Raw genomic sequence first — 25,572 nt, forward strand, 5'->3', positions numbered from 1 at the left:
ATGGGTTGGAATCATGCATCCATGCATCCAGAGCCGTAAGAAATAATAAATGAATGCCCTCATCTCAATACAGAAATTGGCATTAAGGAGTTTTTATTTTATTCCCGATTTTTGGTGACACAGCAGCCAGGCTCTTACAGGCACCGCAAGCCGTCCTGGGCGCCCTGCCACCAGCCCCATGCGAGATGTTGATGGAAAGAAGCGCTGGCTACAGCTTGGGAGCCAGGCTTACACATCACCAGGGAAGCCTCGGGGCTGGGTATGGCCCCTGCGGAAAGGGGCTTCGCGGGCAGGACCAACCCAGCCCCCGCCCCCGGGTTCTACCGTCACTGTGCCGCGCTACGCGATTACACCACGCGGTACTACAACTCCCGTCGGCCCCTTCGCTTCCGACCGACTCCTGGCGTGGGCCTCGGCCGCAAGGCCTTTCGGGACTTGTAGTTCTGACTCCCCTTACGGGCCCTTACCGCTTTTGCGGCCGGGGACTCCATTTCCCGTGGGCCTGCGGGCGGCGCACGCGCCGTGAGGGCAGCGGAGCGGGGTGAGGCGCGGGGGGGACGCGCGGGGCAGCGCAGGTTCCCGTGCGCGGCGGCTGCGGCCTGGCCCTGGGCGCCTCGGCGGGACCATGGACCCGGCCGAGGCCGTGCTGCAGGAGAAGGCCCTCAAGTTCATGGTGAGGGGCCGCGGGCACCTGCGTCCTGGGATGCAGAGAGCGGGAGCTGGGGAACGGGAGGCCAGGGCGGGGAGCGGGGCCCGGCTGGGAGGGGGGACCTATGCTGGAAGCGGGGGGTTCTGCCTGCCGAGTGGGGGGTTCTGTCAGCTGGGGGGCGAGGCTGCTTCCCGGGAGAGGGCTCTGCCAGCTGGGAGGGGGGCCTGGTTCCCGGGGTGGGGGCGCTCAGCCAGCTGGGGGTGGTTTCCTGGGAAGGGCTCTGCCTGCTGAAGGGGGGAGAGGAGGGTTCGTTTCCCTAGGAGTGGGGGCTCTGTCTGCAAGGGTGGGGGGGGGGGGGGGGTGAGGCTGGTTCCTCGGAGAGGGAATTCTGCCAGCTGGGAGGGAAGAGTTTCCGGGGGGGGGGGGGGGAAGGGGGCCTGCCTGTTGGGAGGGGTTCGCTTCCCTGGGAGTGAGGGCTCTGTCTGCCATGGGGGGGGTGTCTGGTCCCTGGGGGTCGGGGCGGGGAAGGAGCTCTGCCTGCTGGGAGGGGTTCGTTTCCCTGGCGGGGGGGGGGGGGGGCTCTGTCTGCCATAGAGGGAGGCTATACCTGCTGGAGGGTGCTGGCTCCCAGGGGAAGGGACTGGCTCCCTGTGGGGGGTAACTGAGCTCTGGAAGGGAGCTGCCTGCTAGGAACACCCCCCACCCCGTGACCCCTGGCAAAGTGGCATTGTTGGGGGGAGTCGGAGGCTGCAGGTGCCACCTGGGAGAAGCAGAAGTTAAACTTGAGCGAGGCAGGAGCTGGCAGAGGGGCCGCACATGTAATTTCTGCATATTTATACCACCTTAGACTTACTCTTCTGTTCTACACACCATCTCTGCAATTGTATCTTGGTTTTCCTTCTGTTCTGCCATGAGAGCTGTAAATACTGACACAGATCTTTCACCTGATGCAGCAGCAGGATATCAGTGGCAGTGAATGGGAAGAGCACTTGACATTGTTTAGGTTTGCAAGGTGGCTTTTGGCATGGAAAACAGCCTTGGGGGGTACTTGCATCCTAGATGCTCTTCAGATGTGGCTAGTTTACTTAGATATGAGGCATGATGCATTTAAACTGTAGTTTCATTCTCCTCCATTTGTTGATATTTCTAAGTTTTTCTGCCAGAAAGACAAGACTCAGAAATGAAAATAAACTGGTGCCAGATGAATTGAATGTAAATTTTGGGTGCCCCAAACTTTTTTTTTTTCTCTGAGGGTATAATCGAAATGATGGCAACACATGCTGAAAGTTTAGTTTGGATTAGTGCTACCAGTGGTACATAATTAAAGGAACAAGCAATTCTATTAAACCTCCAGAACATATATCCAAAATGAACTTGAGGAAACACTTGGCGCAAAGTTTAGTTTTTAATTGAGCTTCAAGAAACTTGTTTGGTTTCTGTTCTTTAATCTTGTAGAACTTCTTTCTGTTGAGACTTTTTTATCTTTTTTCTAGTAGCCTCCAAGTCAGTTAGAATTAGAGAGCCTTAGCTCAGTGAGGTGGGAAAATGTTATGGATACCTAAATAGGCCGGGTAGCAATTAGTAATAATAAACTGCCTTCTGTGGTGTGTGATTGGCTAAAGGAGTGTCCCAGATCCTGTTGTGCTTGTGTTTGGCCAAGCCTGGTAATTACAACCTGCCTCTAGATAGTGAGTTTCATATCCTGAAAAGTTTCTGCTGAAATGTTTTTGTCTTCTGACAAACAACATTGTGAACAAGCTCTCCTGACTTCTCATTTGCTGCGTTTTCACCCCCTGTGCAAAGATTCCCGTTGAAGGGCTTAGTCCAGGTGTTTGAGATCTTCTGTAAGATTGGGCCTGGGAGCTGAGAGAATCCCTGTCCATCTTGCAGCTGGCTGTGTTCCGCTCGAACAAAAAAGCTCCCCAACACTGGTGAGAGACCTGAGCGTGAGAGCAAGTACTTTTACAGGAAATGCATCTGTTAAGAGCACTAGATAAAGGGAGGAATTATCAAGATCAGACTGTGCTGAGAATTAAAAGCTAAACCAAGTTCTTTAATGTTTTATTAAAATGCCTCTTGTATGCAAAATGCTTGTAAAAAGTGCAGTGAAAGATGTGGCTTCCCTCTGTCCTCTCTGAACTTTTTAGGGTATTTTTGCTTACAAGTTGAGAGGCAAGAGTGGCAAGCCTTTGTTTAACACATTTTGGGCTTTTGTTTTAGTGCAGGTCTTTCTAGAGAGCCACTCTTACTTTAATAGTACTGATGAAGTAAAGTTTTTGTCAGGCTTGGTGGGGTCTTCTGGTGTTTGTGGTGGTGTGGCACAGGTAGGTTGTTCTGATACCTGAGATATCAGTTGCAAGTATCAGCTTGGCTCTTCTAGAAAGTGTCTTATTGTTTTTGTCTTTTGGCACTTGGAAAATGCTGAGGTCCTGCAGTAATGGCATTGGTACAATTATCTGCACAGAGTTAGCTGATCAGCTCGTGCATCTTCTCATGATGCTGAATCATTCACAGTGTATTACATTGTTCTTCCAAGTGTGGGGTACACTTTATGTATATCTTCCTTATTAGGTAGCTCGTGGTTTGGGTTGAGGTGGGCTTTGCTATTAACTATTGATCTTCCCTGAGAGTTTCCCGAGTGCATCATAGCTAAGTACTCAGATATCTTTTGGAGACTTAAGGAAATCTATTATCTCTCCAGTGTTAGGTAGCTTTGGTTTTGATAGGGATTTCTGGTAGGTTTCATTTAATGTTCAAAAGCAGCCCTGTAGGGGTAGTATTTTTGTGCTTCTCTAGGAAATAATACTACTTCCACTTAAAAATGTCAGTACCTAATTTTTGGCATTGACTTTGAGCTGCTCTCTTGAGTCAGGTGATATTAGGCAAGACTGAGCTGGTGATTGTTTCTTCTCTTAATGTCTGACTCTAATAGAAAAATGTCATGTGGAGGCTTTGTTCGACGTTAATAATATGAATGAAATCATCTTGTTTTAGAGCATCTATATTTGATGCTTTGAAAGACAAACCAGACTTTATTTCTGTAGGCTCGTCTGTGCATCTTTTTGATGGGAGTAAATGAAGGCTGCCCTCCTGCTGGCTGGCATTGCCTTGATTGCTTGTCAATGAAACAATATTACATTTGTTTAACATTTACTACCAGTTTCCTAGTTATCTGTGTTCGGCTACAATATGTGTAATCTAATACTTAAAGGTTTAAGTAATTTAACTTCATTTGCCTACTCAGTTTATCTCTACATTTTAAGAAATAAGATATTACATTTCTGTGTATTAGCATTATGCAATAATAAGCAACTGCTCACCAAAAAGACTGGTTTTGCTGGTGAATGAGTGTTTTCTATCATATATATTACGTCATCTTTCAATGGTTTTTTTGAATGAAAACAAATTTGTAGATTTAAAATATGGTATTGTAAGTTATATAACCCAGTGTTCTGCAGCTACACCAAGGGTTTTACCAGAGTGGAAACTGTGTGGGTTCACCTCAGTCCCTTTTTATGTTTCTACAATACTACAAATAAAACTACGCTCTTCATAAAGTCCAGTATGCAAGAGACTGATGCGCAAGCTAAAAGGGGAAATGAATGTGCCTATTAGCTTAAAAAAAAGGCCACACACACCCCTCCAAACCTCCTTGCCTTACAGAGCTCTGTTTTTATGCCTTCAAGAATATGCGATTTCTGCTGTCATAACCATTTACAAAAGTACTAGGAATGAGGTGCTCCGTAAGTAACTTTCATATTTGAATAAAGTGTTTAAAACTGTAGATACAGTATTTAAAGTATGAGTGCAATAGGCTCAACTGAGACTTTGATTAAATGTCATCTAAAGTAAACTACATCTGCCTGCATAGAATAGTAGATATTTTTTCAAAGTAGCTTCAAATGGTTCTGTTAAGTGTACGAGTGTTCTGATGATTATCTTTTTAATTAAAATGAGAAATCTTTGTTTAAAGTGGCATTCTTTTTTACAGCCTGTTACAGTCTCTGTAACAATCATTTCTTAAGTCTGAACGTTTTTAATTCCAGGAATCCATTTATATAAAACTATGTTTAGACTTAATTAAGGAACGATTCTTACAAAGCTTGTAAATAGCCAGGAAAAAAGGGACAGAAAATAAAACTGACATTCACACTTAACAGAATGATTGTTACAAGGTATGTAATATGCTATAAAAATACAATAAAGCCCTTTTTATAAGAGTTCATATTTTTTGTTCCTCATTTTGAAAGGTATTTAAGAAAAATATCAAAGCTCTATGAAGCAACATCTGTTTTCTTGAATGGACTAGTGACAGCTTCAGTTGTCTTTAATTATCTGTGCTTGGAGCTGTACCTGACCAGTTTGGGATCATATGTAGGATGGTTTGGGAGGCAATACTTTGATATTTAATGAAGTTTCACTTTCTCAGTTTTTCTGAATTAATCAGTTTGCAGTAGTTAATTTAATATCCTGTCTTGTGACTAGGAAAATGTTGGTATTGGTGTTCTTTATGAGTATTGTTTTTCCATTTCACCCCAGATAAATATTTTCCTTCTCTTTCTGGGTGATGTGGTTCTTGGAGATCCTGATGGCTTTCCAGTTTCACAGGAGAACCAAAACCTTTTGGTTGTCTTTTAATATGTCTCTGTGTTTTGGTGTGTGTCTTTTTTTTTTTTTCTTTTTGAGAAAAAACCCTGAAGTTCCTTGATTTTTATATTCTTATGTTTGTAGGAACTTCCACTTAACTGGTAGGTAATATAGTAAGGAATACTCGGTGTAATTGAAGACTTGAAGGGTAATAGACTTGGAATCTCTTTGGTTCTGTTTCTCCTCTCTGTTTGCACTTGAGCCTGTGTGATTTCTGGTGTCAGCAGGACTGGGATTTTTAAGACCTAGAACTTGTTAGCTATTGTTATTGCTTTGAGTACCTTATAGCCTTCCTAACAACATTTTTATGTTGTGGTCATTGTGGCAGAGAATCCTGGGTATCCAAAGCAAGGGTGACCTGAAACAGCCAGGATAGCAGAGTTCCTCCTAAATGTGGGGTTGCAAATGCCACTTGAGAATTAAATGTATGCTTAGTAATTTTTGCAGTAGAACTGAAGTAACAAATTGTCAAACTAAGAGGATGTTGAGACAAGTGTATAGTGAGAAAATGTTGATTTTTTTTCTTCTACACTGAACTCTGTGCCTTTTAGGTTTTTTTCTGCCCTGGGTGCAGGCCTTTGGTACTTCAGTAACTTCACCCTTACTTTTCTGGTAATGTTTCATTTCAGCCACTTTGCTCCATTAAATGTATGCAATTAGAAAAGCAAATGGTAAATTTGCCATCACATCACTGAAGTATTTAGTTTCATAGACTTAAAAAGCAGAATTTGTTGCACCATGCTCTCTGCACTATAATATATACTATAAACATCAGAGAGAATAGGCTGACCTTAATATTTGCTTCCCAGATAAATCGCCGCCTTGCAGCAGTTATTTCCCACTGAATAAAAAGTTTAATTTCACGCCCTGATTAGTGCTAGTATGTGCAGGTGGATATTTATTTTATGCAGCTAAACTAATCTGCCTTGGCAAATTATTTGCCAGTCAGCAGAGCTATAATTCCTCATGAGTATTTGGTACTAAATTATCATTCTCATTAGTAAGATAAAGCAGACTGTTCTAACCACAAAGTTTGGTTAGGCAAAGGGTTTCCTGAATAATCCTTGAAAGACAGAAGATGTGCACAGTGGCCTGAACATTCTCAATATTCTTTAGTAGTTTGTGATATGGAAACAGGTAATGAAGATTTCAGGTGAAGAAAATAAACTTATTCTGTAGCTTTGTATACTCTCTACAGGTAAGGTAGGAATGCACAGGGTTTGGAGATTGCCTCTTTAAGAGGTGCCAAAAAAGAAGAAAAAATGAAATGGTGATCTTTGGAGCTTTTCCGGTGGCCAACCAAACTCTGATCTCTGGCCCTACACAAGATGAAAATATAAAGTTGCATTGTATTCTTATTTATTTTCGGTGTTAGCAGCTGCTGAGGTAGGGGAAAGAATGGCTTGAGATTAGAAGTTAAAGGGCAGAGGAATCTTCATGGTCTGGTTTCATTTAAAATTCACTTCATGCTCTAAAAACATTCAAAGTGGGGATCAGAAAGTTATTTCCCGATGTATGAGTGTTGACTGGATGTGCTTGTCGAGTGGATGTGTCCATCCACTGTTTTGTTTTCTTTTGATTTCACTGTGCTGGTAGTTTGTATCATAAAACTTGTTAATGAGAAGCAGTTATTTTCTATTATAGGGAAGGTAATTTATACCTGAAAGTAATTTATACACAAATTTTCAGTAGGAATTGAGTGAAGGGATTCCGCTAACTTTTTTCATCTGTATAGGTGCATTTCTTGTCATATTCATTTACTCAGTGATAGTTGCAACAGTGTTTAGGGTATAAATCATCAGAGCACATGCAAGACCAGCAAAACCAGCAAGCCAAGCAACTTGATTTTGTTGTATAAATATTTTCATGCTAAATTCGACAATGCAGATGGAATAAGATATTGTATCGCTTCCTTGTCTGCTTGCGCTGTGTTATCTCTGACCTCCATGTGTGCTGGTGAGCTTTATGTAACATATAACCATTCTCAGTTGCAAATTTAACTACTTTTTCTAATCCTCAATATTTTCTTCAGTCCTCCTCATTTCCTCCTTCCTACAATTCAGGACATGCTCAAGGAGATGTATTATTTATATATTTTAAGTGATTTTGCACAGAAGGGCTGAATGCAGGGTGTGTTTAGCTGTGGAAACTGAAAACGCATTGTAACATAGCAGAGTCCTGTGGCTACAGCTAAATATTGAGTGCTCAAAATACGATTAATAAGCAGTCCAACATGAAGCTGTTTTCTTGACAGGATGCTGATGAGTGTTGAGAAAACCTTCTTGATCCCTCAGAAACTGTTGAAAATAAATATCCTGGGAGTTGCATTGAGTCCCTGATTATTAAACAACAGTGCTTTCTAATGTATCTTTATCTGAGGTCTTTAGGAGCTCTGGTGTTGGACAAACACTACCCCTGCTTTGCAGAAAGAGAAAGCTGAAGCTCAGAAATTTGCCTGGGGTCATGGACTGGAGGAATTTGTGTAAGGTCACATGGTATGCTGATAATAGAAGGCAGGCTAAAAAGAAAGCAGTTCTTCAAATAGCTAGCCTTGTGCTTCTGACCATGTTTTGGTTAATTTTACAACTGGCTAGCCACCTGTTAAGATAACACATTTTATCATTAAACAAAATTAATTTAAAAAATGGCTTGAAACTGTCTGTTTTTAATGGGATCTGAATATTCTTAGTTTTAATCTGCCTCATGAGGCTTGTCTTTCTTCTGGGAAGTACATTGTTACATCATTAAAATATCATCCCCTACTGAGAGAGAAATCGGTCCCATTCACTAAATGGCAGTGCTGAAACGATGACAAGTATTTCTAAAAACTGCATTAAAATTCATTTTTTCTTTCATCTGCAACTTCCGTGGTTCCTTTAACCAATGGGTGCTCAGCCTGCTTGCAGCTGTGTGCACAGCCAGATTTGTTAGAAGTGATGGCAGAAGGTTTGAGAAGCGGCAATGAAGACTTTGGTTTAAATTATTTCACATTTCCACAGCGAGTTTGCTTGGAAACAAACGACTGATCGTAATTTTGCACTTTCTAGGTGCTTCTAGTCTTCCTCTGTACTAAAAATTGAGAAGCACGCAATTTAATTTTCCCTCCTCCCCCTGCTGAACCAGAGTCTGTGCCTTCATCTTGGTGAGAGCAGCAGGAAGGAGAGAATGACGAAGAATGGGAAAGCTCAGCAAGGGGTCTTTCCAGTCTTGAGGAAAGGACAGAAGTGTTTACAGGCAGTGAGCAGGAGCTGTACAACCTCTTGGCAAAATCCACTGGAGTAACCAGTTTGGACTAGCCGAAGCACAGAGCCTTAATGCTGGTTTAATTTCCTTCATTCAGTGGTAAGAAGGGAAAAATTGCAGGGACGTACTATGAAGGAATGAAGAAGTGCAGGTGTATATTGTCAGAACAGTAATGTGCACTTCTGACTACAGACTAGATGGCCCATCTTCTTCAGAAGCACCTGGAGCAAGACAGATCTGAAGAAGGTTGTGGAAAGGGAGTTTGGGAGATACTAGCCAGTACAGAACTCTGGTGTGTTTTTTCCATCAGCTGGCTTTGTGCCTACAAGTGCATTCTCTCAGTTTGTAGGAGCTCTGTCTATCAATGTTTTGATCTAAGGATGTGGTTATTCTTACAGATTTGCTCAAATATATGAGGACTAATTAAATAGGAGAAAGGTGATGGCAGTGTTTGCTTGGATACAAAGCAGGACTAGACTGCATTCTGACTAGAAAGGAAAGTATTGTTTCCAGGCTTGTCTCTTATAGCAACCAAAACAATCAATAGTTCTTTCAGAGCAAAATGAACTGAAAAGTCTGTCATACAGCATAGTCCCTCTCCTGCTCTACACACATCGTTTGCAGTTTATTGTGAGAGTGATCAAGAATGGAGCAGTGTTTGTGTGGGAGTTGCTTTTAGTTTATGGATAGTTGGCCTCAAATTCTGTCTGTTAGGAAGACGCTGGCGATTCTCCAGGGGGTTGGTTCGTTGGGTCCGCTCAGTGCTCACCCTTCTTATATGCCAAAACTCTCAACAGGGTTGCAAAATGCAGCCAACTATCGTTCATCTCCTGCAAATTAGAACAATGAGAAGCGGGTGTAGTCTCAAGAAACGATGGATCGATCTTGTTTTAGAAGGTAGGTCTTGAAAGCATCTTAGCAGTTTTCTGAAGAAATCCAAACAATCTCAACACGCTCTTCAAATGTAACAGAATGTGTTTTCTGTTACTAATACATTTGAAAGAACAAAAATCTACGTTCCTCATTAATTTTCTTTTAATGACTTTTTCCTTTTTTGTCTCCATTTTTCTGGGGTTACTCCAGTGAAGTGTGTTGCTCTTGAACTTTGTCACGGCTCTTGTTTATAAGGAAGCATTAAGTGTCCTGAAAGTTTTTTACTGACAAGAAGATATTCCTATATATCCATATCTCACTGACCTTAAAATAAGACTTTATGCAGAGGCAAAACAGTACAGAGCCCATCAGTGACAGGAAACCTCTCCCCGTGAGACTGGAACAGGTCTTGTAGTGCATGAGTTCAAGTCTGATACTGGCAGACCCTTGTCCCTTTTGCAAGATACTCAAAGCAGTTCTTATGTGCATGGAATTTTCCTGACATGTTGGAAGCCAGAATCTTTGTTCTGGCCATGAATTGAGTTACGTTGTTACAGTGTAACTTAATTCATGGCTAATTCATTCTCTTTTATTCTTGGGCCAGTGTTGTCCCTTGAGCTTAAACAGCCCTTCTTTCTCCCCTGTGTTCATCTGCATCTATTTTGGAGAGCAATTCTTATTCCTGGCTAAGCTGGATCTGGTCAGGCTAAACCAGCATGATTTTTTTTTGTTTTTCTTTCTTTCATGAGATGTTTCCTATAACTCTTGATTGTCTGAGCAGACCATTTTAAACAGCTGCAGAATTTGCGTAAATTCCTTGGACTGTGAGTGACCAGAGCTATACAGAATAGTCCAGGAAAAGTTTTATTGGTTCCTTGCACAAAAGCAGTAATCCTAATTTCTCTCTTCTGGGACTTTTTCACTTTATACAATATCCAGTAGTAGTGTTTACCATCTTCATGTCTGCATCTTATTGGTGGACTGTCATTATCCAATGAGTAAAAGATCCCAGGTCCTCTTCCCTTAGTTACCCAGTCCCTCCTTTACAATGGAAATACTGTTACTTTTTAATTTAGGTACATCCTGTGTTGGTTCTGTTACCCAGATCTTCAAGATGCTGCATCCTCTGTGTTTATGATGTCTCTTAACTTTTTCTTCAGCCAGTTTCATTAGCACATTGGTAATTCTTGGTTTTCTTAGCCACTGGTGAGAATATTTTTCACATTAATTTCAAGATTAATAATGAATTTCAACAAGGATCAATCTGTGCAGCTTGGTGGTTCCCTTTTCAAAATAAACTGGTGATCTTCTACTCTTTTGTTTCTCATCCTCCTTAAAACTCTGTTATTAATCCTAATCCTCTCCATTTTAACTGGTAACTTCCTACATGTCATCTATCAAATGCTTAACTGCTTCTAATTTTTCTGGACTTCAGTGATCTTCTTAAAGAAGAAGATTGCATTAGTCTAGCACTAATTCTGATTTGTTCTAAATTGGGAGTAGATTTCCATAGACCTCCTGTGGTGACTGCTTCATTTTGGCGATAGTTATCAGTACTCAGTCTCAGTAGATTTCTTATCTTGAGAGACAGGACATACAGTTTGTTTGTGTTTTGGAGATTTTTTTTCCTTTTTGGCTGGTCAATTCTAAGAAGAAATTCTTCACTGGCGCAGGTTGCCGGGGGAAGTTGTGAATGCTCCCTGCCTGGAAGTGTTCAAGAACAGGTTGGATGGGGCCTTGGACAGCCTGACCTAATGGGAGGTGTCCTGGCCATCGGGGGCTGGAACTGGTTGATCTTTAAGGTTCCTTCCAGCCCAAACCATTCTATGATTTTTGACTAGTTCTGATTAGTCTTCTTACAGAGGCTTGTTCTGCATAGGGATGCTGCCAGAAGCTGCCCATAAGGTATCTGACAGTCAACCAACTCTGTGTTCATTTATTCCTTCTACAAAATCTCACAAAGGGCACACATATTATTAGCACCTTATGGTTTCAGAATCAAAGAGCTCAGTGCTTTCTCTGCTTATAATAATGAAAGATTTTGAAATCCCGTCTTTGGTTTTGTTGAATCGGAGTCCACAGATCTGACTGTGCTTTATTTTGAACACTGCTTTGAGTGGTAGAGTCAGGTATCTATTTGGGCTGTGAAATTGTATATTCTGTTGTAGGAATTCAGTTTATTGCTGTAATGCATACAAACTCATTAACAAGTTCTGGGCCACAGGGGATATTTTCCTTTGCTGTGGAAGTCATCTCAACTGGACAACGTTCAGTGTAACTGGCCATGCCCTCCCATGCTGGTGACTGACAGATCTAATTCTACCTTTGTAGCCGAGAGCCTGTTAGTTAATAGAGTCATGAATATTGTTACTCAGAGGCAACCTTCAGCATATTAAAATGCATTATTCCTGTTCCTCACTTGATATTTATCAAACAAGGTGTTAAATCTAATGAATGCAGCGTTATCGTCAAATAAATACTGTATGTAGATCATAACTTAAAAGGAATGAAAATGTAAGTGGCTTCACTGTTGCTTCGCAGTGACAAAGAGAGATGGGTTTAGCTTGCTTGTTTAAATCGTATGTGATGGAAACCTAGACTGAATGTCCTCTCTGAGGGAAAAGGAAGCATTATGGGTTATATGATCAGATTCATAAGATCCTTAGTACATATATATTTCATACAGGTTTCAACTTCTTTATCTCTCATTTCTTCCGTGGGAACACATGGGAAAAGCAGCAGTACTGCCTTGCAAGTACCATAGTAGGTTTCTTTTTATAAGTATCACTCTTGACGTATTTATCCTTTCTTATGGAAGTGAAGATGCAGATATTTAAGAACCCTTCTTGCACAAAAAAGCCCAATTTCCGCTCAGTACTTAATTAGCACTTGTTTATGACACGGCATCTGATTTGATTTTCAAAACAAATTGCACAGTAAAGAGGCTGATATTTAAACTGTATGGTAACCACAGCTCCAGCTGTGACTCAAATATTGTAAGCCTTCAGGGGTTGTGTTTAGGCTTAGAAAATAGGAACTCAGGCCTGTAATTAAATGTCCTCTAAAAATCAGACTTTGTAGGGAAGGGTACCACTGAATTTTAAGTTACTGCCTTGTTCTCAGAAATTATTCTGTTGTTCTGGGCTTTGCTAGAGACTGCAGAAATCAAATGGATTAAAAATGGAAGATCACTAAAGGAAAAAAGTCAGGGACTGCAGAAAAAAAGATGAGCAAAGTAAGCTCTTCAGGCTCATGAGCTTATAGACAATTGCAATATATATAATAATATAATTTAATATATGGGTAATATATAGATGATAAGTTCTGCAGCCACCAGAAAGACTAAAGAGGAAGCAGGGATTTCATACAGGGTAAAATTATATTTCAGAACTGTGAATAAGTTGCTAATGGTTATGGAATAAGCCATCTGCAGTGATGGAAGGCTCATTTTTAAAGTAAGTCCTCAATAAAAAATGTGAATGTCTTGGAAAAGGAAGTTGTCAGGGTTGTATTACGAATTAGTTGCTCACCTGGATAAAAATGTGAAATGTTCACAAAATAGCATGACAAAAGTTAGCAGTTGTAGTGCTTTCAGAGTTACTTTTTGAGGTGGCTGTTGAAAGAGAGAGGAAAATTACCCTGGCAGTCTGACTTCTAGTCATAGAAAATGCTGGAACAGGTGCTAAGAGAAATACTATGCATATGCATGATATTGATCCATGAGCGTAAATGGTGTGTGCTCATAAAAAAATAAAAAGAACAGTAATCTTGCTTGGGTAATTAATTGTATTGTTGATAGAATTTACTTAAATGGATCATAATTGTGGAAGGTTTTAGTGACAATTGATAAAATAGTACAGCTTTCAAACAAGGCAGTTGTCTATGTCCTAGATCTTTTAAAGGCTGCAGGAAGAGGGGCAATTTTTTTTTTTTTTTTGAGTACCAAGCATGTGTGAGTTCCTCTTCTGTAATTTTGTAGCTGCATGTCTGCTGACATTTGGACACTGAAATTTGGAAAGTTCTAACGAGATGTACTCATTTAATTGCTTTTCCTCGCTGAAGGAGTTGTTCCTGGGGGTCATTCACAATATGCCTGGGAGTACCACAGATATGTAAAATTTAGGATCAATTGTAAAAATTTAGCCAGTGATGAGTCCGTGTGCAATAAATGTTTGTAAGTGAGAGCTCTGGAGGTTTTAATTAAATTGTGCTTTTCTATCAGTGCTTGCATTTGATATGAATAGGGTCTTGTGCAAATATCCCACTTGAATGGTACAAGCAGCAGTATGAAAGTAATGACATACCTTTTACTGGTAAAATGTGCTGCTTTTCTGTGTAGTTTATTTTCTTCTTAGATGAGGGTAGGCTAATCAAATGTAGAGGAGACCTACTTAACTGAGGGGGGATTTGCAATTACAGTGTTGAGGGATGGGTGATGGATCTTAGTTTCTTCTTTTTGTGTATTTAGTTTTCAGCATTGAAAAGTAAGCTGAGTTTACAGTAGCTGCTAATCTGCTGAAAGTCCTGATTACTTCTATTGCTCATACTCAAGGAACTTTATTTCGAAGTCATGGGGAACTTGTGTTGGTCAGACTAGTCTAAATAGAAATACAGTGGTATTTTTGGTAATGGAGACCTTTCTGCATGAGAGTAGTCCCATTGATGACAGTAGATCTGTTAACGCATTTACGTGTTTGCTTACGTATTTGCAGGACCAGAGTCTTCAAATTAAATGATTTAAATTGGAGTCTTAAATCAGTTACTCAAACTACTCTGGACTGATGGGCTTTACAAATGTTAAGCAGCTTGCTGGTACTGAGAGAAAGCTTTACTGTTATCCTTTAATTTGTAGATTAGGTGACAGAAACAGAAAGAAATTAATACATTTTTCACAGATTTGATATGTGAACCTGGGCAGATCTGAGTCTGGTATTCAGATTCCCCTACTCCTGGCACTGTGATTTTAGGAGATTGTTATTTCTGTTTGTTCATGAAGGGTTTCTTTTTCTTTCTTTATTTTTTTTTTTTCCATTGGTAGGCATAATATGCTGTGCTACTTAGGGCTGCTGAAACACTTGAGACACAAGTAAAATGTGGCTTTCTGTAGTGTTCTTGCTAGATATGTAGCACTTCATATAGCTTCTTCCATTTTCAAAGCACGTAGAAATGTCAGCAGTTCCTCTCAGCAAACCTGTGAGGTGGGTTAAATGAGTGTTGTCCTCATTTTACAGCAGTAGAGAGACTAACCACCCATGAAGTTAGTGCTGAAGTAAGGATTAGGTCTCGGAGCATGGTGCTTCTAGCTGTGTGAGAAGTCCCCTAAAACATAGTTTGTTAATGTGTTAAGCATTGCAAGTCCAAACTCAGCAGGTGAATGCAGTAACCAGATATACTTGACTTTAATTTATCAGCACAATGGTGGTTATTAAAATTCATGTTTAACTGAGATTACTGGCTGGAACACCAGGGCATAATCTTACTCCTGCTTTGAAAGATTTAGGGGGATTTCAGGTCAAACTGGAGAGAAGCAAAAATAACTAATGTTCAAAGTATATTATAAACCCCTGTATGTGTACTTATCTGTAGAGGCAAGATTTTAGTCTGTTCTTGTTTTAACTTCGAATTCCAAGGCTGGACTACTTCCCCCCACACCCCCACACTGTGAAGGTTTGTCATTAGATGGTGGCACATTTTTCCTCTCCAACCAGTTGTATTTTTTAGTGTTACAAGCACCAAGGTGGACACAGTTCGTACAAGCTAGATATTGTGCTAACACAAGAGCAAATGAGGGTAAATTTAACCTGAACAGTACCATTCTGAAAATGAGAAAAATGTTTCCAGCTTTCCGGAAGGAGTGGTAAGGCAGTCGTCTGCCTGTTTAAAGGGCAAATATAATGAAGTAAGAAAGATTATGAAGTAGTTTCTAGGAGTAAGAAAGGTCTCAGGACTTGGTGTCTGGTCCTCTTGCTTGGATGTGATTTTAATTTCTAAGCAGCTTTCTTTTTTGGGGGTGGGAATGGACATAGATGGACAGTTGAATCCACCTGATTGTGAGAGTATCTTCAATCTGCAAATTAATATCATGACAGGTAGTATTTCATCTTTGTTGCATTTTTTTCCAGCTCTAAGTTATGCTATATATGTTTTGTGCTTCCACCGCTGTTGGATGTCTTCCCTTTTCATCTACCTTATAAGGCATGAAAGCTGTAAATGGGGAAGGCATTATAGTCGTCTATCAGTTTGAGGCGTGATTTGTGTCTGTGTGTGAGTACAGTTTCCTGTTACCCCGGTATTAAGGCTGCACCTCTTCAGGGATTTTCTTCAATCTTTTCGTGCTGTCCAACGTCTGGTCTGACTGTGTTGAGGATGGTGACTATAAAAATGTTCTCATAGCTTGACTAGTGCTGTTCTGACACAATTTAGCTTTATGTAGTGGTAAAAGTGTTAATGACCATTAGTGTCTGCTACTGCACCCACCACAGAGAATGCTTATCCACGTGCATCTGTGTCAAGTTCTAAAGAAATACCTTTTTATACTGAGTTGAAATGTGAAATAGTGGAAATCATAAAAATGGTGGTGGCTTTATTAGAAAAGTGTTCTTAAAGCAGCTGATATCAGAGGAGTAAACAAGAACTAATCTGGGGACTAAACCTTGGTATATGGCTTAAAAAAATCTGCATTGTTTAAAATGCTCCAGATTTAGACTTAGGTTAGCTAGGTCCCAGTGTAAAAGGAGGTCTCTCTTTATGTCTATTCTCTCCTAGCCCCGAATACACATGCCAAAAGATGGATTCCAACTTATATCTTCTGGATACCAAGCATGGCTAAAGCAGGTTGGACTGTGTTATTGTTATTCATCTCATGTGAGGGACCGTGTTGGACACCTGTGCTTGTCTCATTAGCGAAGTACATCAATAAGGGTGTAATGAAGTTACAGTGCCATGTTAGCTGATACCCTTCATAGCCATCACTGTTCTGTGTTTATGCATGCTGTGTTTGTATAACATCTTCTCACTAGTCTTATGAATGTGCACTTCCTGTAAATAAAAGTTCAAAATGCAGTCACCTGAAAGTGAAAGAGGTTAGATTTTGAACGGAAATCTGCAACAACAGCTTTATTTACAGAATTAAAATGGGCCTTCAAACACAAAGCTGCATGGTGGTGGTGCTGGTAATAATGGGGAGGCCACTGGGTTAAAACTCGAGAGAATCGCGACTAGCATCTAATTCAGATCTGCCTGGGTGAAACAAGTGCGGACACTTACATCACATAACAGTTGTGCAGCTTGACACAATCTGACACTGTGGGGAGTCCCCACTCGGAAGTGGCCTAGTGCTATATTACTCTGACTGTTATTAAAGGCCAGGCTTTAGACGTCTCAGCAGTCTGCCTCTAGCAACTGCTGTCAGCTTTTCACTTTTGTGAGTGAAAAATCCCCCTTCAGAAAAAATAGCTTAATTTACAAATCGCCTGTACAAATCTCATCTCTCATGAAGATACATGTGTGATGAATCCTGTGTCCTGGAGAATGTGGCTTAAAGTTGCTGGTTTTGTAGAAAACCAGAATGGTTGTGTTGTTATGGCAACAAAAACTGGAAATATGAAAACAGCACAGACAAGCTGCATCTTGTTGTCATGGCAACTGGAGTTGTGAAGTGATGAAACGTAGTGGTGAAGTGATCTTACGGTACTGTGAGCCCAACAGAAACAAAGAGACAAGTCACTTGAGCAAAGTGGGAGAGAATTAAACTAAAGCAGCAAAGCCCCTTAAAACACAAGAATCTCATAGCAGATGCTAACAGGATGATGTCGATTCTCTCCAGTCTTGTCTCAGTATCATGCAAGTAGTAAGTAGTAGCTTGTTTGTGTGAGTTGCTTGCTGCTGCTGGCTTACACTGACTTCTGTGAAACTGATAAGAGCTTGAACACCTGTAAGAAGGTGGGCATTGAGTCCTGTACTACATTTGCAAAGCATTTATTTGGATGAGTGATGTGTTGCAAAACTGAAGTGTGCTTTGAAGCTTCTCTCTGAGAGACCGTTTCTCTCTCTCCCAAGTCCACACTAGTGAAGGTCAGTTGAGACATTGAAGCTGATGTTTTCTTGATTTAAACTTTGCTGAGCTTGAGGTAAGGTGTATCAGAGGAATCTCAACTCTGCAATTATCAGCTCAGAGAACTTGAGTTTGTTGACCTGTGGGGTATGGCGTCAGTTTCTGTTTCTTGTTTGGTGGGTTGGGAGAACAATATGAGGAGAATTGTATGGCTCTACTCTTTTTCTTCTGAGGCAAACAGGCCTGCATCTTTTCTTGCTATGTTATATTACCAATGCTCCTGATGCAGGTGGGATATGTGCTTTTTTGACCCTGAAAAACACTGAGGAGGGAAAAAAAAAAGCCCAAAATGCTCAGTTAGTGAATTTTCCAAGGAGCCTTTTGTGTTAGGCAACCTCAAATAATAGAAGAACTCACACTTTAAAAAAAAACAGTTTTCCCTGTGTCTGCTGTCGTTTTGATTTCTAGTTTACTGTTATTGGTTCTAAAGTCTTTTATCTTAAATCTTACTCCTGCTTGATCCAGAGAAAGGTTATAAACCTGGGCTTGCTGTCATGGAAATAGTTTTGCTCTTCCAATTTCAGTGCTGTGGTTTCACCACAGGAAGTATATGGGTAAGGAAGTTGATGCAAAGGGTGGAAACTTGATCCAAATAAGGTGCTCTCACAAGAAGCAGAGAGGTTAAATTTTTCGAAGTGAGACTGATTTGGTGTAGGATATGTACCAAAGGTTCTACTTGTAGGATTCATTAAAATCGTATATTGGAAAGAAAGTCAGTTTTGATGTATTTTAAACCAGTAATCTACATATGCATCTGGATGGAGTAGTGTCTGTGCATCAAGTTTATCCTCTTAGTGTCTGTGTTTTTAGTGGGATCCTAACATAAAGATTTTTTTTTTCCCCTCAGCATAGCTGAGTATTGATCTGCTGTCTGCCTTACACAGAATGTGAGAAGTATCCCAGTAACACATTGTATTAATGTGGGTTAAAAGCAGTTTGTATTACAGATGAGGTGGAGGAAGATGGAGTTCTGCAAGACTGGACACATGCTATAAATATCCATAAAACTGACAACTTTATCTAAAAACAGTGCTGGCTGGATTTGCGTATTTTCAGCCTACTTAAGCTGCAGATAATAGTTGAACACTACCTGAGCATGGGTCGCCCACACTGATGCCATTACCCTCTGCCCTTTAATGGCAGGTTTTTATATTTAATGTTGCTGTGCTGCAGTGGAGAGCTAGGTTGTGTTCCTATGTGGGCTAAAGGAAATACAATACCAGTGGCCAGAAATACACAATGCCTTAAAAATAGCATTTTAAGTAACTGCAAAGCTCTCTTTACTCTCACTGTTTCCTGTGAGTTTATCTTTTACAGGAACACAAATACCTATGATTAATTCATTCAGCCTTGATGTTTGTTTAAGCCTTCCTTTGAATGGCAGCATTGTGCAGTCTCTAGCATCCCGTCGCCTCGATGCTGACCCTCTGAAGACAAGCTGTAATTGACTTCGGAGGGGTGGGAGGGAGGGAATGGTTGTGTATAAACAAGATCGATAGAAATGACATTCTAATTCCCATATTATATTGGCACCTTCTATGATCTAAACCAAATTGTGAAATCAAGCAATTTAAGCTTGTAATTAGCTGAAACACTTACAAAACATTATTTTGATTACATAAGCGGGGAAGTTAAAAGTATCATTTTAGGTGGCTTGTGAAACACGGTCATTCAGAGTTAAAGCTAATCCCTCCCCTTTGCATACCATTGTGAGCAAGTACTCATCACATAGGGTAGGTAACATAATGCACTCATCTGGGCCTTTCTACCTCCCACTGTCTTTTGGAGTAGAATTTTTAGAGCCAAGTTATAAACCTGTAAATGTGTTTTATGCTGGAAATTCTTGGTGCTACCTTAACTAGATTGGCACCAGCAAAGGCCAGTATAATCAAAACAAGGCACTTCAGATATTAATGGTCTGCATTTCAGTCAAGTCAGCTGGAAAAGAGAGTGTGAAAACCAGGACTGTGGTGCAAACAGGATTCTTCCACTGGAATTACACTAAGAGAAAACTGCAATGATTCTGGAAATATTTTGGGTTCATAATTTTGTCATTTAGCATCTCTTCCTTAACTTCTAGAACATATATTCTAATTTCAGTGCATCCATATGCTTTTTAAGATTCATATGCCAATTCCTTGGGTGGAAAGTAGAAATTATCTTGCTTTCTGCAGTTTGTTATTAATACTTGCAGCTCACATAGTACTTTGAGAATGCGACGTGCTATGCAGACGTACCAGTAATCCTTGAAACAATTTTGTGTGGTAGGTGCATAAAATAACAATAAGCTTAAAAAAATTTATGGAATTAAATAAAACTAGAGATGTGGGGAAAATCTAATGAAACATCCTTTTCATCTCTTCACCACTGTAGGTTTGTTCTCTGCAGTTTGTATGATGGAAATCTAGACCAAAGTTGTAGACGTATCCCAAGCTGAAGAGATTTCAACCCATTTCTTAGAACAGGGTTGGGTATTTTATTTCAAGCCTCATAGCTGTTCACGTTTAGTAATGGTTAGGCAGTTGGTATATTGCTCTTACTGCTTTTTATTATAAAGGTGATGATGCACCATTCTTCCCTTCTTGTCTCCCTGTTGTTTCAGTTTTTGGTGTTTGTGTCAGAGCTTCATAATTAAGGACAGTCTTACCTCTGACGCCTCTCAGGTGGCATAGTTCTGTTGTTCTTGCTGTCCAGGTGCAGAACCGAGATGCTATGTTACTCTGGCTAAACTCATGCACAATGCCTATGTCAAAGGATTATCTCTTATGGCATAGTAAGACTTTAAATTGTTTGGAATTGCGAAAAAATCAGGCTTTGGATATGATGTAGCTTAGTAGCAGTTATGTTTTCTTGCTTATGAAAGAGCCTGGTGCTCTTGGTCTTGCAAGATCTCCATTTTAATTCTTCACATAGTTTCATGTTTTAGACTTTGAGATTATTTTTTGTAAGTTTGGGTTGGGAGTGCTTTGAACACCACCATCTTAGGTGTTGCCTAAAGGAGCACACGCAAGTCTCTGCATGTTATAGTCCTTAAAGACATCTGAGCCTTAAAGCTCTGCAGGTGCACTGGTTTAAATTTATCAGCTTCGTGGACTAAAGAGCAATAGTTATGAAAACATTTGTATTGTCTAGTTCAGATATGATCTACACAAGTTCCCTCAAGCACTTGGCAGCTGAGGATCTCGCACACCTTAATGATGGGAAATTGGCCCCTTTCTGGGGCGTGTAACTTCTGTAGATCTAGAATCCTGGAGATTGGGCTCCAGTAACCACTCTTTGGGGAAAACATTTCTTCACAAACATTTACCTGAAAGCTGTTATTTGATCCTTCTGGATCTCACTCAGGTAAGAAATGATTTGGATAATCTGAATATGTAAACCCTTTTCTATGTCCCTTATCTTTGATATTTAAGAGTAGTTAATGAACTGGTTTCTCTTGTAAAAAGTTACTGTAAGATAGGGAGGTGACAGGAGATTAGAGAAGAGTTTAGCTAACATGTATGTTAAGGTAAGTTTACTGAGCAATTACATGAAAAATGAGAGGCTGAAGGAAAAATAATAATTCATGGCAGTTTGAGCTCTTTGTGCACAGCAAAGCTTGCATAATGTAGCCCCCTGAGCCATAGGGCAAAGGGGAAAGCCGCTGCCCTGAAGTCAGTGATCTGTACCGGGGGTAAGAAGCCCAGTGTTTCCTATGTTTGGAATCTAGAGAGAGTGTTATAATTGAACCCTGGTAGTGTATTTCACACTAATTGTTGAGATCCTACAGTTGTCCTATGAATATGTTCTCAGTTTTCCCTAAGTGAGACATTGGGTTGCTTGATTTGCAGTTCCTGAAAGTGTTTCAAGGGTCTTTAATAAGATAGCTTGGTTACTTTTATTATAGCAGAACAGGAGTGCAAACTGCTTTTAATCGTCCCCATACATGCTTGTGGAAGTGTGACTGAAACGTCTGAAGGTAGTAGAAGCTGAGAAATTGTGAAAAGGACTGGTAATGACAGTAAATGCGTGTTGCCCTTCACAATTCCTGTGCGATATGTGCCAGCTAAAAGAGCCAGCAGTTTGTGGAGTTGGACCCTGGGAGAGCCTTCTCGTGATCATATTCCAAAGGGTACTGTGGTTACCCCTTTATTTTATAAATTCATCATCTCACAATGGAAAGACTTTTAAGAAAAACTGCAAGAAACAAAGTCAGAATTATCTTGTTTTCAGTGCAAGGAACAGTAGTCTGGGTGTAAGGATGTATAAATTCTAACACGGGTCTTGGCCATTGTTTTTAGCCTAATTAAGACTTACAGCTTTTAACATATTTCTTATTTTTCAATGAAAACAGACAAAAAAAAACTTTTGAAGGAAGTTATAAAAGTATTAATTTGCTCTGAGCCACGCTGGTCTCTTTGGTAAGTTCATAATTAGGCAGGATTTCTTTAAAATGGGTATTCTTGTCTCTCAGGTATATAACTGCTCCATAACTGGTAAATCTGTATTCATATGTTAGGGTTTTTAAAGGCATATTATTTACACAATTCACTGGAATGGCTCCTTTGAAAGCTGGGTGGCTCTCTCATGTAATTACGTGTTTAGTTTGCCTTGTATCCACTGTTGGGATAGGGCGAGAAAGAAAAGAAAAAAACAAAGACCCACAAAACCCTACTAAAATAATAAAAAAGAAAATTTTCTCAGTCTCTTTTTGTAGGTTTTTAACTTGTATTGTATACCTTTTCTCTCAGATCAGAAGTCTGCATGATCAAGTGCTACCCAAGCTAAAAAGTGACATATGTGTGGCAGGTATTTTAATCATGAAAGTACAGAAGATTCACTGGGAATTTATTTTCTTTTTTTATACTATATCATGTATATTTAATAAGAGAGAATGCCTTTTTAAGCAGTAGAGGGGGAAAAAGAAGAGATACCTTTTCATTTTTATGTATATGTGAGAGGTTGAAAGGAGGAAACTTGGACCAAAGAAAGGAGCCCAAATCCCTTTTTAGCCAGAAGTAAATTTCTGGGATTGTTATTAAGTTTCAAGAGATCAACATTTGTAATCTAAATAGCAGCTGCCTTATCTGATACATTTCATACAATGTATTGCTTTCTGTGGTGACAGGAATAGTGCACATTGGACACAGTGTGGAAGTGATGTGTGTTGTATTTTTGGCATTGGCTTAATTAAATATGTGACAAAAAAAGTAGAAGAACTGAGTGGGATTGCAAAGTGCTAGGCTTTGTTCTCCCATTTGTTGTTCTATATTATAAAAATCATTGGGAATATTACAAATCCTAGTAACATCTGAGCATGTGTTTGATAAAGCATCGAAGAGGGTCAAAATTCCTATGGGACATTTCCCGAGAATTACATTTTAGGGAGCATGCAGGGAGAATTTTGGGGAGAATAGTGCTTCCTGGCCATCCCATATTTGCTTTCTGAAGTGATGAAAAAGGGATGGGGAAAGATCTGTCTTCTTATATCAAGGTCAGGCCTGGTGTAGGTGTGTGTAGTTTTAATACTATTTCAGAGCATCCTTATGTTTTATCTGCTTCAGTTTGATTGGTAGAATTTCTAGCACATGGTTTCCACTCTTGTCTAGCACATCCTTTCAACTCTTTATAAGAGTTACAGCTTGTGTTTCTGTTTTTCTTCACACAACCTTATCCAGTTCCCTGGCTTATGATCAGCTGGACCAGCCAGGAAAAGCTCGATTTCTCTCAGTCTTTAAGCTCTTCAGCTCTTGTCAACATGTGTCATATTCTATTTATGCTCCTTAATGAAAATACTGGGTGAACATGATCTTAATTCCCATCTCCCAAGAGAAATAGGAATTGTTATTGGTTTATCTTTAGAGTTCAACTGCATAAAGCACTGGACACTGTGCTAGAAGGGAAAGAATTCTGAACTAGGGAAGGATTGAAATACGTACAGTTGACCAGAAACCAGCTCTTGGAGAAAAAAAAAAAAAAGAGGGGGGTTTTCGTTTTTGGCTATAAAACTAATTTGTGAAGGTGTGGAAAGCTGCGTGTTAGGTTGCTTGTAAATCAAAGGTATTGTTAGGCACACAGGTTATCACCAGGTTGAGTGCAGGGTTCAGGTAGGAATAATAGCTTACTACACTTTAATTGTGTGCATTTTAGCATATTAAAAGACATTAATTCTGTACTACTGTCTAATTAATTTCTCCAAAGTGTTTATAAAGAGAATATCTTTAAACTATTTTCTGATTTGTTGTTGTTTTTCTTGCTTTACGGTGAGTTTGTATTTTCATGCATGGGTACTATTGTAAATTGTGGTAGCGCAAGAACGTATGTATTTTTCCCTGTGTAGAGCCACTTAGTTTTACAGGACAAGGTGATACGTTTCTGACCTGTAACACAATTTACTAAAACTATGTTAGTTACCCCTAGTATATTGTGTTTGCTGAAGGACTAGAAGAGAACAAATTTGATTAAAATAAAAGAAGTCCAGAATTGTAATGTATAATGTTGTAATGCAATGGCAAATAAAGTAAGTAACCAATTTTTAGCACTGGCAAAAATTTAGCCATTGAGCGTGTATTGAGATTTGTCTTTAGGACATCAAATAATTGGAAGAGAGGTAGGCTATTAGAGGTAGAACATCTGATGTGGTCAAAAACGTTCTCGCAATATAGTTACAAGAATAATTGAATAGGTTAAAATACAGCTTCCCTTCAGCTCCGTGGTTGCTGCCTACTCAGCTCAGCCACTGACTGTGAATGCTTTAAGCCTATTTTAATTCAAAAGAAGGCAAGCCCATTCTAATCACCAGTGGAGCAGCTGGTACCAGCTTTTGTCGGGAGCAGGATGCTGGTCTTGTTTGAAACTGTATTCCCTGTATTTCTTTAGTTCAGAGAGTGGGACTTAAAATCAGCTGGAAAAAGTAATTGTGTGTTTTGTCAAATCATTCCTTGTGTTATGCCACTCGGGGTGTATTAAAGATGCTTAGCTTTTATAAATTAAAAGCTTTACATCTCTGGGTCCAAAAGTTGTGCAGAGACCTGAAGTATCGGTTCAGTCAGGAGTCAGGAAGGCAGAGAAACTGCTGCATCCTGGCCCAATACTTATCAAGCAGTATCAGCATTCCCGTTTGGCTGTTGTCCAAATGCTGTGGCTCTGTATCTGTTTTGAAAAATCAATGTCGATTGACTTGAGTTTGGGAGAGGATTTTGTCAGTCAGCTTTCAAGTAGTGAACACTGAGGCCAGTCCCTTGTTTGTGGAGCTGACAGTACAAAAGTGAGTGTTTGACACATGGTGTGCTTGGTGGATGGGGACAGAGGCTGTTGAGATTTTTCAGAGATCAGGCTGTAAATGAAGTTGTTCTGTTGGGTCACTCATCTGATTTACACACAAGCTGTTTCTATTGAAGCACCTGGGGCCTTTTGTTCATGCTTGTGAATAAGCCTCTTTCGGTCACCAACAGTAATTTAGTGTCTCTGCTTCCTTCAATAGGTGAAAGGCAAGTACAGGAATGACATTTTCTCCCACAGTGTGCGCAACTTCACACATATTTTAAGATAGGTAGTAGCTGCATGAATAATACAGATTTTGTTATATACTGGTGTAGGTTCAGAAGGCATGTAAGGTGCTGGTGATTTTTCAATGCATACTTCGTAGTTGTGGATTAGAACTGAGCAGTGAGAGTACATGGGAGAGAAACGATAGCCTGTGTAGGTTTGAGGAGTTTTGCAGAATAGGCCTCCAATGTTTTCATTTGTTATCATGGCAATTCTAGAGGAAGACATTTCGTTACCTGGTGCGTGCTGTGGCACAATGGAGTGCCATACCTGCTGCTTGTAGTGACTCTGACTTGAGCCATCACCTCACTTAACTTTCAGGCAACATAAGCTTGCCTTTCCACTGACAAGAGTGGTCCTCATTTTTCCTGCCTCAGTGTCTTTCCATGTCAATGTCAGCTTAGTAAAATATTTAAAGTAACCTCTTTGGTCTGGTCAGTCTAGTTTTAATGGCAATCAGTCCTTCAAGTTTAATATCACAGCACAAAAAAATTTGAGTCAGCACAAGGGATGGGAAAGC

At 40.1% G+C, this 25,572-nt stretch overlaps 1 protein-coding gene across 4 annotated transcripts in view; it reads left to right on the forward strand.

Annotated features, from left to right (window-relative positions):
• Positions 1-533: 533 nt before the first annotated feature.
• Positions 534-25,572, forward strand: part of BTRC (beta-transducin repeat containing E3 ubiquitin protein ligase) — a 121,840-nt gene continuing 96,801 nt past the window's right edge. For 2 of the 4 annotated variants that reach the window (XM_054071520.1, XM_054071522.1), the window contains exons 1-2: positions 534-673; positions 16,178-16,246. In XM_054071520.1, coding sequence (XP_053927495.1) covers positions 626-673; positions 16,178-16,246 — 117 coding nt within the window. In that variant the 5' untranslated portion in view covers positions 534-625. The remainder of the gene's footprint in view (positions 674-16,177; positions 16,247-25,572) is intronic. The other 2 variants (XM_054071521.1, XM_054071523.1) reach the window with 1 other exon arrangement.

Source organism: Cuculus canorus, chromosome 7 (assembly GCF_017976375.1).
Source record: "Cuculus canorus isolate bCucCan1 chromosome 7, bCucCan1.pri, whole genome shotgun sequence".
Classification (NCBI taxonomy): Eukaryota; Metazoa; Chordata; class Aves; order Cuculiformes; family Cuculidae; genus Cuculus; species Cuculus canorus.